Source organism: Amblyraja radiata, chromosome 1 (genome assembly GCF_010909765.2).
Source record: "Amblyraja radiata isolate CabotCenter1 chromosome 1, sAmbRad1.1.pri, whole genome shotgun sequence".
Taxonomy (NCBI): domain Eukaryota; kingdom Metazoa; phylum Chordata; class Chondrichthyes; order Rajiformes; family Rajidae; genus Amblyraja; species Amblyraja radiata.
Window position 1 is genome coordinate 25,167,947 of NC_045956.1, and position 15,709 is coordinate 25,183,655.

Genomic DNA, 15,709 nt, shown 5'->3' on the forward strand with positions numbered 1-15,709 from the left:
TAGTAGAGCGTTACAGCAGGTTGTTAGTTCATCACTACCGCTTCCAAGACTACTTAATGTAGGAAATGGGTGTTAATATAAAGTGTACAGTAAGGTGAAGTTAATGATGCTACACTACTCTGATTGGTTCACATGCAATATCCAATCTACAGGACAGGCAGCATCTCTGGAGAGAAGGAATGGGTGACGTTTTGTATCGAGACCCTTCTTCAGACTGGTGCTTGAAGTATTCTCTCCAGGGAGGCTACAGTACAGGTTCAGAAAATGGAGGAAAGGGGAAACATGGGGCAATAGTACTTGGCAGTTCCCCGTATGTCTATACACCCACAACTCCTATACTGTGCGTGGCCCAGTCACTCTGAGATGTGGACATATCAAGGAATAGGCAAAAAAAAACAGCGATCAGTGAAGGGCACCACAGATTTATTTTGTACAATGCTGATGTTTGAAAACTGAGACTAGCAGACGCTATGTACAAGATATCATTGTCACAGTGTGGAAGTTAAATAACCATCTTACTTCTGATCCCTGTGCAATGCGGTTAATTTTGCCATGACTGAATCGTGACAATCATAGGATGACTGCAGAAGCTTCCTTTCTCTCAGCAGTGAAGGACACCACACTGTGTGTCCTGTGGGAACATCGGCTCTTGCTTAAGCTGCTGGGCAAATGTCAGCCGCGCCATGGTGAATCATCGTCCAGAAATGCCTGGTGAGTTTCCCTAGGGCCACCGTCTCAACCCAAAGTTATCATTGGTGCAATAATTTCCGGGTAAAACCTCCTTAATGTACAACTTGCACTTTGCAATTATGTCCACTTTCTTGGAAACAACTTTTAAGTTGTGAATTTCACTGTGAGATTCCTGAGTGCATATCGTTCAATCCAACCATAAGGTGGCACAGCAGGTCAGGACATCAGCCTCTAATTCCAGCAGCATACTTCTGCTGTTGCAGGCAGCACAGTGTCCTAGCTGGTGGACCTGCTGCCTCACAGCACCAGAGACCTGGGTTTGATCCTGATACTGTCAATATGGAGTTTGTATATCCTCCCTTTGACCGCATAGGTTTCCTCTGGGTGCTCAGGTTTTCTTCCAGTTTCAAAAGACGTGCAGGTTTGTAAATTAATTAATAACAGGGAGTAAGGAGTGGATGTGAAATTGGGATAACATAGAACATGTGTGAACGGATGATTGATGGTCAGCATGGGCTGAAGGGCCTGTTTCCATTCTGTATCTTTCAATCAATCAATTCATGGAAATACAATGAACCAGCAATTTCTCATTCCCACCCTTTGTAATATAGCATCACCTCTGCTTATTTGACAATCTATATTAAAATGACTGAACTAACAGTTATTGTTGTTATCACTGTGCCTGATGTAGGTTCCATGTGATCCTGGAACTCTTTGCGATAGGCTCACTATTGTGCCATGAAACCCTAAGAACTCTCCTAATATGTTTTGTTAAGTCCAAAATTAAACCCAGAAGTAGAAAGATTGAAATGTGTCTTTAGTAACAATATAACCCCCTTTGCACTTATATTTATATTTTGCCTAAATTCACGCATGTGATCAAAATCTGTAACAAATTTCTCAACAACAAGAATAAATCTTCCAATGCAATAAAATATTTAGACAGATAAAAATTGACAGGAAAATATATCTTCTCATATCAAAGAAATGCAAAAACACTGGTTTTCATTTATTTCATATAACCCAATAAAGGCTTCAGACGGGATGTGGCTGTGGACTGGTAGCGCGGTCGGAGGCCTTTAACGAGGCGCTGCTGTCTCGATGCCTCCAGGATCGCCGCAAAGAAGCCCGTGTCGGGGCCTCATGGGTAGAAGCCCGGGTCCGGCAAAGCGGCGGACGGAGCCCACGGCTGGAGCCCAGGTTGGCATCACGGATGCGTGAAGTGGGGCGTTGACAGCGGTGAGGCAGCGGCAGCGGCAGCCGTGAAGCCTCGCGACAATGGGGCTTCGGCGGTGGTGAAGTCTCGCGGCGGCGGTGATGCCACACGGGTCGGCCTATGGTCGACGGTCGATGAGAACGTGGCGGACCACCGTGAGGGGGGAGGGGGAAGAACAATGGAGGACCCGGCGTGGGGGGACCACCATGTGGGAGGTGGGAAAGGACAATGGACAACAAAGATTATAGAGCTCCTCTAGTATCTTTGATGGACACTAGGCCGGGGGGGGGGGGGGGGGACAAAGGGGGGGGAGGCGGGCGTACTTTGTAACTTTGTCAGCGTCGTAGATGGCTGCTATTTGTATACATTGTTTATGCAATTAAAGGATCTCACTGTGCCAATAAAGTATTCTTAAATCCTGCAATATACTGTACAGTAATAGTTAAGTCTGTTTGGTTCAGTTACTTAATATTTAATTTGCCTATTTCTGACATTAACAGAGCAGAACTTATTTTTATCCAAAATATGATGTCATTCTTCACAAATATACATTTCTAAAATAGTCAGCTCAGCATAATGTTAATGTGTAAAAAGTAGAACTATATTAATTATAGTTTATAATATTTTATTATTTTTAAATCATAGTTCAGAAAAGTACTCAAAGTATTCTGGTGGGTGAACTTTTCCAGGATAGAATACAAGATATAGCCAACAATAAAGTAACCCCAGATTTCTACTTTCATGTTGATCTTGATCACTTTTGTAATAGTGTATTAGGGTCAGCTGTTGTCAGCTCAGGACACTGAGGTACTAACATGGAGTAAATATAATAACTGGTGGATCATTTTTAAATAGTCTCATAGAAGGAAAACAAGGAAATAAATCCAAAGTTTATTGACCATAAAAATGAGAACAGATGTAGATCATTTAGCCCCTAATGCATGTTCTCAAAGGGCCGAATGGCCTCCTCCTGCACCTATTTTCTATGTTTCTAGATTATGACTGATCTGTCATTCCTTGAGTTCACTTTTCTGCCTTTTCCCCCATTGCCCTTGGTTCCCCCCAACCCTAACCCGACTCTTCCCCAAATAGAACAGTTTGAGTTCCCTTGGTCTTTACCTTTCACCCTATCACATCCACATCCAACGCACGATGCTTTGACATTTCTGCCAGCTACAACGACATCCCACGACCTTCAACATCTTCGCTTCCCCGTCCTTTTCTACCTTCTGCAAAGACCACTCTCTCTGTGACTCCCTGGTCTGTTCAACCCTCCCAACCCAATCCTCACTGTGGCCAGGGACTTACCCCTCCACCACAGGAGATGCTACATTTGTCCCAGCACCTCCTCCCTCACCATCCAGGGACCTAAACGGCCATTCCAGGTGAGGCAGAGATTCACATGCACCCCCTCCAACCTGGTCTATTGCACTCAGCTGTTCTCAATGCCGATTCACAATAATCAACTTGGGCTTCCAGTTGCAAGCCTTTTCAACTCCGTTTCCCATTCCCACACCAAACTCTATGTCCTTGGTATCCTCCACTGCCAGGGTGAAGCCCAACACGACCTGAGGAACAGCATTTTATATTCCTCCTGGGTATTCCCCCTCATCCAATGGCATGAGCATTGAATAATCCGTTCTCAGGCAAGGGGGTTTGTCTGTTAGTTTGATACTTTTGGCAAGGAGGAAACAAATGGCACCTTGAGTCAGTATGTGTAGGAAGTAACTGCAGATGCTGGTTTAAATCAAAGATAGACACAAAATGCTAGAGTAACTCAGCAGGACAGACAGCATCTCTGGAGAGAAGGAATGGGCGACGTGTCAGGTTGAGACTGAAGAAGGGTCATGACTCAATGTCACCTTTCCTTCTCTCCAGAGATGCTGCCTGTCCCGCTGAGTTACTCCAGCATTTTGTGTCTGGCATCATGAGTTATATTGGTGAAAGATGTCAGATGCACGAAGATGAATTGAGCCAGTGACCCTGATGGACCAAAGTTCACCCAGAAATATACATCGGTGTGATTTAACCCTGGGGGAAATCCCTTTCATTTGTCTGTGTAAGAGATATCAAAGAAAGATGAAGTCACTCTGAAAGGAAATTGATTCTTCGAGCCATTTTTTGATACTGGCACTGGGCCCAAGAGAATGTCAATTCATCATGAAAAGAAGAGTTAATTAAATTGACCCTTGCAATGGCAAAGAGGGCGAGCTTGGGCTGCTAAAATGACAAAAATAAAAGTTTAGAATGCCATAATTTCGAATATGGCAATTGTATCAAGTGGATGAATGTTGCTTTGTTGTGTCATTGTTAAATATTTCAGGTAGACAATCAGTTATTTAGAGGAAATTATACATAATAAATGACTAGTTAGACACACAATTGATGAACAGACATTTTGTTACAACCAACGACTGTGGTTTCAGCTTCAGGTAATTTTCAAAGGTGAAATAGCTATAATAATAGCTAATAATAATAGACTTAATAATTACCCTTATTTATTAATTTCCATAAATGATAAGAACAAAGTGGATTTATTTGGCTACCACACATTGGCATATCCTTTGTGAAGTCAATGCCTAAAAAATACCAACATACTTAACAAAGCATTAACACGTGCCATATACAACTCCAGCACAAAACATTTTCTCAATTATAATAATTTCAAAACTTGTGATATTTTTGCATCAGTTCCCTTACCAAAGAATGAAGGATTTACAACCATTAATACAGACAATACATTGATATTATGGAAACCGCCAATGCATTCTTTACAGAACTAACAAGAATTTTACTTAATAGTATCTCTATCTAATGATAAGTGGTGCTGCACATGGATTCACAAAGTCTTTAGTGTCTTACTGACTTAACGTCTAGCATATATTAAAAAAGGGGGAAGAAGTGGGCGGCATGGTGGCGCAGCGGTAGAGTTTCTGCCTTGCAGTGGTTTCAGTTGGATCCTGACTACACTTGCTGTCCGTACGGAGTTTGTACGTTCTCTCCGAGATCTTCAGTTCCCTCACTCACACCAAAGACGTACAGGTTTGTAGGTTAATTAGCTTGATGTGAATGTAAATTGTTCCTATTGTGTGTCAGATAGTGTTAATGTGCGGGGAGCGCTGGTCGGTGCGGACTCAGTGGGCCGAAGGGCCTGTTTCTGCGCTGTATCTCTAAACTAGTCTAAGTGGACCAAGGACGAGAAAAGAATCAGGCAGGATAGGGATTGATGGTGTAGAGGAAAGGAAAGATGAAAAGGAAAAGGTGGCAGGAATACAAGAAAGGGAAAGGAAGAAGGGTAGTGTGTGAGAGAGAAGGCGATACTGGGATGGAGAGTATGTGCTGGAGAAGCTGAGGCTTAATTTTCTCACTAATTTTTGGAACAGTACTGATCTGCAGGAGTACTTCGCAGAATAATCGGCAGTAAACATGTCTTTTCTGGTCTTCAGCTCAACTAGTTTTCTGCTAACATCTTAGCAAAATGCAAAAGGGATGAATGAGTGCAGATACAACTGCGTTAAATGTGACACAGAGACTCAGGGTGAAAAAATGCATTTTCCCAAGATTTCTCCAGGTTTTACATCAAAGTTAGAGCTAACGATTAGCAGCATCTGCATGGAAATCCACCCCATGAAATATGAGTGGTAAAATTCCACTTTTGGTGATGGGACTGTTTAACCTTCGTCCCACTTTCTCCTGAATGATCTTTGATGCAAGATAATCAGTGGGAGAGTTAATTTCATCGGCTTTGGACAGGAGTCAGTATCGGATTATGTTAACAAGACCACTTCCTACAGCTTGCCTGATCAATGCAGTGTGCTATAATTAGGCCTTGAGATACATTTTGCAGTTTACACTACCACTCTGAGTGGCAGTGTCTGCTTTCAGTTTGCTGTTCTCCAGGGAACATCCCCGTGTACTGGTCCACTGGTTTCACATTGTTGCTGCTTTGCATTATTTAACTGTAATGCTCGTTGGTTTCAGAAGGCAAGGATTGATAGTCATTCTTGACACAAGAAAATCAAACTGAAACAGAATGGCCTTTGATCTGTAACTTACAGCAATGTTTGACTTACAAGGTGGAGGCTTTCACAAATAGATGACTATTTGACGCAGATTAAAATTAACCTTATTGTGTAAATACTCAAGATTTGTTGCTACTGTGCTAATCAAGATTTGTTGCTACTGTGCTAATCTGTACTCTTGACATTAGATTCTGACTCACTCTTCAATCTGTGTCATGTTTGTACCTTGATTGAAAAGTGTACCCATAGCTTGAAGAGATAGGTGATAACATAGAAACATAGAAAATAGGTGCAGGAGTAGGCCATTCGGCCCTTCGAGCCTGCACCGCCATTCAATATGATCATGGCTGATCATCCAACTCAGTATCCTGTACCTGCCTTCTCTCCATACCTCCTGATCCCTTTAGCCACAAGGGCCACATCTAACTCCCTCTTAAATATAGCCAATGAACTGGCCTCAACTACCTTCTGTGGCAGAGAATTCCACAGATTCACCACTCTCAGTGTAAAAAATGATTTTCTCATCTCGGTCCTAAAAGACTTCCCTCTTATCCTTAAACGGTGACCCCTTGTTCTGGACTTCCCCAACATCGGGAATAATCTTCCTGCATCTAGCCTGTCCAACCGCTTAAGAATTTTGTAAGTTTCTATAAGATTCCCCCCTCAATCTTCTAAATTCTAGCGAGTGAATTATTTTAAATTCTAGCGAGCTCTGAATTAGTCACAAAAACTGCCGATAAAGGCCCCCGCACCTCACCATTCATTACCAATTTATTGCATCTTGTTTTCTCCAGGTTTCTAGTAATCCGAGCTTGCATCCTTTGCAATCACTGTACCACACATATTACAAGCCATCAGTTCAAGATATTTGTAGGAAGGAACAGCAGATTCTGGTTTACACCGACGATAGACACAAAATTCTAGAGTAACTCAGCGAGACAGACAGCATCTCTGGATAGGAGGAATGGGTGACGTTTCGTGTCATCTGAAGTTTGTAGAAGGTTCCCGCTAAGTTGCTCCAGCATTTTGTGTCTATCTTCAGTTCAAGATATAGCATATTTAAATATTCGAGAGTGAGAACATCAATTACAAGATTCATATTATCAGTTCTCCTAGAGTGTTGCCACGCTGCTGGTTTCAGCAGAACATTCTCTGTTGATGTGTTGCAAGTTCCTGAAGTTGTCAGCATGTGGCCACGTGGTCTAGCTGCTGTGATCTTTGCAGCTTGATCTTAAATATACAATTATTTGATGCTGCTTGTAGCCACAGATGAGGTGCCAGATGACTGAAGGCAGGGGCGGAAAAACCCGGGGGGGGGGGACAGAGGGGACACGTCCCCTCCATGTTTTGAGAGGTGGGGGACATCCCCCACAAGTTTTTGTAATCCGGATTTAAAAATCCGGTGAAATCTTCGCTTTTCGCGAGACAGTGAGGGTGGGACTGATGATCGAGGGCGCTGATTGGATGATAGAGACGTCGGTCAGCAGGTAATGGGGGTGGGACATGATCAGTGCGATGATTGGAGGAGGGAGGAGTGGGACTGAGGATAGAGGTGATTGGAGGAGGGAGACGTGGCACAGACCTGCGCTTCACCCGCAGCCAGGATCGATCCCGGCCGGGTCTCCGACGCTGTCGAGTACCCCCCCCCCCCGCGGGTGGCCAGAGAGGTCGGCAGCAAAGATCCTCCGCCATAGGATCTTTGGTCGGGAGTCAGACGGGCCAGCGCAGAGAAACAGCGCTAAACCCAGCTAACTGCCTGTCCCGCCAGGTGAGCTTACAACCCTTCCTGGACTTGCGGGAAATATGGCCAGCTTGGAGAAGCAGCGCTGGTATCCCGTCAGTCCAGACAGGGCTGTAGTTAACCCGGTGAGACAGGCAGAGTTGAGCTGCATTTAGCGCTGGATTGAGCCTCCGAAGCCTCGCGCGTGTGTGTGAGTGTGCGAATGCGCGCGCGGTCGCCAAGAAATCCTGTCCCCCGGTCCCCTCCATGTTTTGACAGCGGTTTCCGTGTCTGACTGAAGGACAGCAAATGTGGTTGATTTATTCGAGAATCAAGTATTGCAAATACAGGCTAGTGAGACTAGCATCAGTGGTAGTGAAGTTATTGGGAAAATAATTCTGAGGGGCAGGAATACTGTCCACGTGAACGACAAGGATTGATCAAATATTGTCAGCATGGTTTTGTTATGAGGATATGCTATCTAACTAATATAATCACATTTTTCAAAGAGGTAACAAATCGTATTTATGAGGACAATGGTATATGTAGTCCATGTGGACTTCAGTAAGATGGTCCCATTTGGGTGACTGATCCAACAAGACAGAGCCTATGGAATTCAAAGCAAAGTGTGAGAGTCTAAGACCAGAGACCACAGCCTCAGAATAAAAGGGTTTATCTTTAGAAAGGAGTTGAGAAGGAATTTCTTCAGTCAGAGGGTGGTGAATATGTGGAATCTGTTGCCACAGACAGCTGTGGAGGCCAAGTCAATGCACATTTTTACGGCGGAAATTGATAGTTTCTTGATTAGAAAGGGGTTATGGGGCGAAGACAGGAGAATGGGGTTGAGAAGGAAAGATAGATCAGTCCATGATTGAATGGTATAGACTTGGTAGGCTAAATGGCCTAATTCTGCTCCTAGAATTTATGATCTTATAAATTAATTATAAAATTTGATTGGTAATAGGAGGAAGAGAACCATGGTGGAGGATTGTTTTGTAATTGGGAACCTGTGACTATTGATATCACAGATAGATCAATGCTGAGCTCCATACTGTAATATGGATTAATGAGGGGTGGGAGAAATTTTCTCCTGTTGTACCATTGATGACATGTACTGAATAAAATTTGATCTCGGGGAAAATGGGAGGGAGAATGAAAATCTTGATAATGGATGAGACAATTGCTTGAATGGTAACTCAGAAATGTGTGCAAAATCACTCTGGTCAATCGAACCAGTTCTCTACAGTACAATGCTATTGTATTCAAAACTGCATGAATACATTTCTGATCCTTCACTTTTCAAGTCAAGCCAAGTCAAGTCAAGTCAAGTTTATTCGTCACATACACATACGAGATGTGCAGTGAAATGAAAAGTGGCAATGCTCGCGGACTTTGTGCAAAAAGACAAACAAACAAACAACCATACAAACTACAAACAGAATGTAACAGAATCACATATTCTTTTTCATATTAAATATTGTGGGCGGAAGGAAAAGGGGAAAACCGAACGAGTCTGAATTTGCACAGGTGAAGATATAAAGTTAGTATTCGACCACAAAAGCAAAAGCATCCTGGAAACACAAGAGAATGCAGATGCTGAAATCTTGAGCAAAACACTAAGTACTGGAGGAGCTCAGTGACCTGCTGACTTCCTCCAGCTTTTGTGTTTAGGAAAAGTATCCTGTTTGACAAAGTTCTGGTGAACAGTTTTCCCTCAAGCCACATTTCCTAAAGCCGATCAGCAACTCAACCATAGATCTCAGAAATTCCCTACTTTGTTAATTTTCTGCCATGACTATAAAATGAATGTGATCTCCTGCTGTAATCCAACATGAGAACTTGGGCTCATTGCCGGTTGAATTTTGCCCCTGTCCCACTTAGGAAACCTGAACGGAAACCTCTGGAGACTTTGTGCCCGACCCAAGGTTTCTGTGCGGTTCTCGGAGGTTTTTATCAGTCCCCCTACCTGCTTCCACTACCTCCGGCAACCACCTGCAACCTCCGGGAACCGCACGGAAACCTTGGGTGGGGCGCAAAGTCTCCAGAGATTTCCGTTCAGGTTTCCTAAGTGGGACAGAGGCTTAAGGAGCATGCAAAACGTACTGAATAATAGAGAAAAAATGTCAGACGTCATACCTTTCCATACATCGCATTGTAGGTCTGACCAATAATCATCCTCTGTTCATTCGAGCACTGGGTCAGCACATCAATAAGATCGTCTTTATTGCATTCTAAAACAAAAGAAACAAAGGATAAAACATGGAGACACAATCAACTGCAGGTCCTGGAACCTTGAGCAAAGCACAAAGTGCTGGAGGAACTCAACATGCCAGGCAGCAAATGTGGGGGGAATGGACGGACAATGTTTTGGGTCAAAACATTAAAGAATAAAACATGCTTGTTGTGACTATTACAAGATGCAATCAATCTAATCAATCTATAACACTTTCACCAAATACAAGACTTGATTCTTGCAGTTGTGAAATATTCACTAGTTGTCATGACAATATTGATAGGAATCAAATTAAAACAATTAAAAGTGAATATAAAAAAGAAAGAGATATACTCAAGGTAGTGTGAACCTATCTGCCACAAATGCATTAATTCCTTTGAAATAAAGTTGTCTATCAGCTTGATAAATAAGAGGAAACAAATTGAAAAAGTACTGATGGAAGAGAACGATGACTTTCTGTATGAGGAATATCGAATTCCTCAAATAAGCTCTGAACTACAATAGACCATTATTATTATTATTATTATTATTATTATTGTTATTATTGCACTACAATTGTTTGTTTTTTGTGTGTATGTATGTGTGCATGTGTGTATATGTGTATACTATGTATATATATATGTATATGTATGTGTACTTGTGAGTGTGTGTACACACTGAACTTTTTTCTCTTGTTTATTATATTATTTACAGTGTACTATGTTTACATATTCTGTTGTGCTGCAGCAAGTACGAATTTCATTGTTCTATCTGGGACATATGACAATAAAACTCTCTTGACTCTTGACTCTTGAATTCATCTGGTGTGATTTCCTCCAAGCTGATGTGTCTAGGTACTTTTGGGTGTGAGTGTGGTACGTGCAAGGAAGATGGGCAGGAATGATTAAGGGAAAGTCACTCGTTCTTGCCTCCATTTGCAGGATCTACAAAGTAGCTAAGATTCTCGGAAGGAGAGTTTGAATCACTGTCTGTTAATGGTGAGCAAGTTTTGTGCCGACTGACTGCAAATAGCCACTCCACTATTTGCAGACAATCTCCCTGGTCTGACCTGATCAAGCACCATGGATCAACAGAGGTACAAAGAGGTTCAAACAATTCTGCTCCATTGACTCAGTGGGGTGGGAGATTGCAACCTTCACATGGTTCACCCTGTTTTGATTAATGCAATCAACCCGACGTGCACAAACAAAAAGATCAAATAGAACAAGTTGACCTACAACTTTTGACTGTGCACGCCATGCGCAAGAAGAAGAAGTGACTCAGTTTCAAACCTAATTCCCAGTGCTGCCTTTGTAGAGTTGGCATTACGACTAGAGATCATTTATAATGCTGCACCACACATACCTTTGATAGCCGGACATTCTGCGGAAATATTAAGTACCGCTTCATAGTAAACATGTGCTTTCATGAAATTCATTATGAACATATTGCACAGTTCACAAAGAATGTAATCATTATATACCTAATGTGTACTAAGCTAAAAGCAATTTGCTTATTGTGCAATCAGCATAGCTATTACAAGAACACAACGTACAAATCTGGATAATTAGGCACAAAATGCGGGGACAGGCAACATCTACAGATGGAAGGAATGGGTGATGTTTCAGGACGAAACCCTTCTTCATACAAATTATTAATTTAGTCTTTTTCAAATAAAGGGACGTTTCTGTCATGAAGTTATTTCACATTTAAAATAAAAAGTTATATTCTCGTGGTTTTCGCACGTTTGTTGCAGTCGTTCTGTCCAGTCAAGTGTCCATCAACACCAAGGAATTGTAAAACTAAACAAGTGCTAAACAATTTTCGACCAAGTGGCGCAGTGAGTAGAGCAGAGACCTGGGTCCAATCCTGACCTAGGATGCGGATTGTGTGCAGTTTATACCCTTCTCCTTGTGCCAATGTGGGCTTCCTCCAGGTGCACCTACTTCCTCCCACATCACAAAGGTGTGCAGTTTTGTAGGTTAATTGCCTCTGTAAATTGCCCCGAGTATGTAGGGGGTTGGATGAGAAAGTGGGAAGACAAAGAACGAGAGTAAACAATGATCGGCTGGGACTTGGTGGGCCAATTTCACCTTTTGTTTTGTTTGTTTTTCTATTACATTTCTGTTAGCTTATGAATAGCTTATTCAAAATCATAGCTTGCAATAAGAATGTTGATTTTAGGTACGAGATAAATAAATAGGCACTGAAGCACCAAATGTAAATTATAATTTCCATGCTGGTATGAAATGTGAAATCAATGTTAGCAGCAATTTGTATTTATTTCAAAAGTAATGACTTACATAGAACATAGAAAATAGAACAGTGGAACACAGGAATAGTCCCTTCGGCCTATGATGTCTGTGCTGATCAAGATTCAAAATGAAACAGTTCTTTTCCATGTGTCTGTCTAAATTCCTCCTAAACTTGGTGATCATATCTGCTTCCACCACTTTTCTTGTCAGTGCAGACCCTCATGCATCTCCTTCAAACTTTAGATAGACACAAAATGCTGGAGTAACTCTACGGGACAGGCAGCATCTCTGGAGAGAAGGAATGGGTGATGTTTCGGGTCGAGACCCTTCTTCGGACTTCCCTCCTCTTACCTTAAAGTAATGGGCCTGTCCCACTTAAGCAACTTTTTAGGCATCTGCAGGAGACTATGAAGTCGCCACATGGTCACCACACGTTCGCGGGTGGTTGCCGGGGAGACGCCTTCATGGTCGTGAGGAGTCCCCGCATTCTGGGAACTAGTCGCGGCCTCATTATGGTCACCGCAAATTTTTCAACATGTTGAAAAATTAGCGGCGACTAGAATTAAGCTACCATGGAGAGTAGTGAGAATTCTCTTGCCATAGGTGGGTTGCCAGGAGGTCCTTGTGGGTTGCCAGGAGGTCGAAGGTTCTCGTAGGTTGTAGCCGGTGCTGATCGGTGAATTTCATTGGCTCATTGGAAAAAAAACCGTATGCAGTAGTTTTCAGAACCGAGGATGTTAAATGTCCGCCGAACTTCACAGCCATGTATCTCTGGCTTCTTAAAAGTTGTCTCCACTCCTTCACCCTCCTTCTCCCCCCTCTCTCCTCCTTCTCTCCCCTCTCTCCCCTTTTAAAGGACTTACCGTACACTGTGCTTCTTAATTGCAGCGCCAACCTTCCTGTTCATTGCGTTGTGTGTCTGTATCACATTTGCTTTGCACCGTGTGAATTTCTCTCAAACAGCGTTCCCCCCACTTACCCTGTCCCCCGCCTGCATAAAGGGGTGGTGAAGGAAGCGATGTGTTTGCGCGTGTGTGTGTGTGTGTGTGTGTGTGTCTGTGTGTGTGTGTGCGTGTGTGTTCCACTCTGACAGTCACCGTTCCAGTTGCCGGTTTTTCAGGTGACTGCCGGCAACTGGACAGTCGCCGGCAGTCGCCTGAAAAGTCGCCTAAGTGGGACAGGCCCATTATGTTCTATGGTAATTTGACATTTCCTTCCAGAGAAAAAAAGACTAACAATTCACCCTATCGATTTCACTCATAATTTTACATATTTCTACCAGATCACCAATGCTCCAGAGAAAACAATACAGATTTCCGTTTCAGAGATCGACCATTTTTGACCAACATGAAAGAGATTTATTATCTCATTGGAAACATTTGGAGCTCTCTGTCTTAAGCACAGAGATAATGTGTACATTTTAGCCTGAGGCTTTTGAGTATGGGTCTAGAGTGGTACAGAAAAACCATGATCCTATTGTACAGCCTCAAGGGTCAATATAAACCATCTACACACTTCTTTCCAATTATGATTACAAGGAACTCCTTGTTCGCTTAAGAATAGAAGTAAATATAAGATGCTTTTGGGACTAACCAAGAACATGCCCAGCTGGAGATTAATTAATGTCATGAATGATAAGTGTAATTCTGTTATTAGGTCTGTAATTAAAAGTTGTTGCAAGACATCTATAATTATCTCATAACATCAAATTTTAATCTAGCAATTTATGTATTTTGCCTTCTTTTTCTCAACATGTGATTGCTGTGAATATTATTGGAGGAGTCATCCAGAAGAAGTAATTATAGCTGGCATTGTGGATTTTGATGTAGCACCTTTGATAGAGCTGATAAAATTAATTCAGTTTCCTCATTTGTGAAAAAAATAGATGCATCTGAATTAAAATAATCCAAAATTAGAACACAAAACAGGCCAAAAGAATATTCAGGTTGTCTTCCCCATAATTAATGTAAATATTTCAGTTTTCAATGGGTCGCTTATAATGAAGTGTTGCTGTCAAGTTAAAACCATTCAATATTGGAGGTACTGTGGCTCCTTTACAGATCATAATCAATGGGATTGTTTTAAAGGCAACTCGATCTCTCATGCATTCTTGCATCCTTCAAGAGATTTTCTACAATAGAAATTTATTGACAAGTCATAATTGCAGTCATAAGTCTAATTATATTGTTTACCAGACACTTCATGAACTAAATCGTGTGCTAAGTGTTCTTGAAAAGCCTGGTTTCACTTGCATTCATTTTCTGCTATATTAATGCAAGATTGCAATAGGTTGGCTCTTAGTAATTATTGGTGGAATAATGTTCAGGGTATTTGAACCTGATCAGAGGCTTAAAATTGTTTGCGTTAATTAAAAAGCACTGCCATCAAACATTTGCAACAAAGGTTTGAATGTAAGTGAGAATCATTAGGTTCTCTGCTCTCTGGTGTTATTCAATGGCCATGTAAAGTGAAATAACTTTTAACTACTAAAATTGTGTGTGCGTTTATAAGTCCACACTGTAAAAGTGCTCATAATGTGGCACCAGTTATATATTTTTTTTAATAAATGCCAAGAAAAGTCAACGGATTTGGAAAGTGAATTGTTTCGTGCCATACTATAGTTTGAATGAACAATTTTCATTCTATTGTCTGCACCATCTCCTCCAAAGAGACAAGTTTGGAGGGGGTGGAGAGAGGACAGTGAACAAAAATGTTTTGAAGGAAGTGGGGAAGAGCAGATACGATATCTGTCCATAGAAGAGCAAGGAGGCTTTGAGAATTACAGGTGTGGTGGTTAATCTAGGATTCAACCATGATATTTTTAAGGCAGAGATTGATAGATCCTTGATTAATATAGGTGTCAGGGGTTTTTAGTTTAGTTTGGTGTTACAGCGCGAAGACAGGCCCTTCGGCCCACTCGGTTCCTGCCGACCAGCGTCCCCCGCACATTGACTATCCTACACCCACTAGGGGCAATATTTACATTTACCAAGCCAATTAACCCTCAAACCTGTACGTCTTTGAAGAAACCGAAGACCTCGGAGAAAACCCACGCAGGTCATAGGGAGAACGTACAAACACCGTACAGACAGCACCCGTAGTCGGGTAGTATGGGGAGAAGGCAGGATAATGGGGTTAGGGGGGAGAGATAGATCAGCCATGATTGAATGGCAGAGTAGACCAGATTGGCGGAATGGCCTAATTCTGCTCCTATCACTTATAACCTTATGACCAAACCCAAAGCGATTAGAAGTGCAGAAGGTTTAACCAACTTGAACGTGCAGCCAATTGAAAATAGCACTTTGATTAATTCAACATTTTTCCCATCACTCACCAATCAAGATGAACTTAATATTTATAAATTCACCTCAGCATTGTGCATGGCAATCTGCTGCAATGCTATAAGGCAAACAACCACTGTCTGTAACAAGGTTTGCTGCCCGAGAATTTGTTGAGATCATCCTGCAACCATCTGTTGCTTCTTTGATACTGAAAATCAGCATCTTTACAATGGCCATTGGGCAGACCCTGAGAGAGAACTGCAAAAGCAGGCAAAGTCATATAAAAGGCAGCTGTTAAGGGAATGCAAAGTTA

The 15,709-nt window shown here is 42.1% G+C and overlaps 1 protein-coding gene across 1 annotated transcript in view; it reads right to left on the reverse strand.

Moving 5' to 3' along the window:
• The window catches only part of anxa10 (annexin A10), a 46,937-nt gene extending 35,695 nt beyond the window's left edge, over positions 1-11,242 (reverse strand). Inside the window, exons 1-2 of the mRNA XM_033034139.1 lie at positions 11,226-11,242; positions 9,785-9,917 (exon numbers count right to left, since the gene is read on the reverse strand). Of these exons, the coding sequence (XP_032890030.1) occupies positions 9,785-9,917; positions 11,226-11,242 (150 nt within the window). The remainder of the gene's footprint in view (positions 1-9,784; positions 9,918-11,225) is intronic.
• Positions 11,243-15,709: the final 4,467 nt, after the last annotated feature.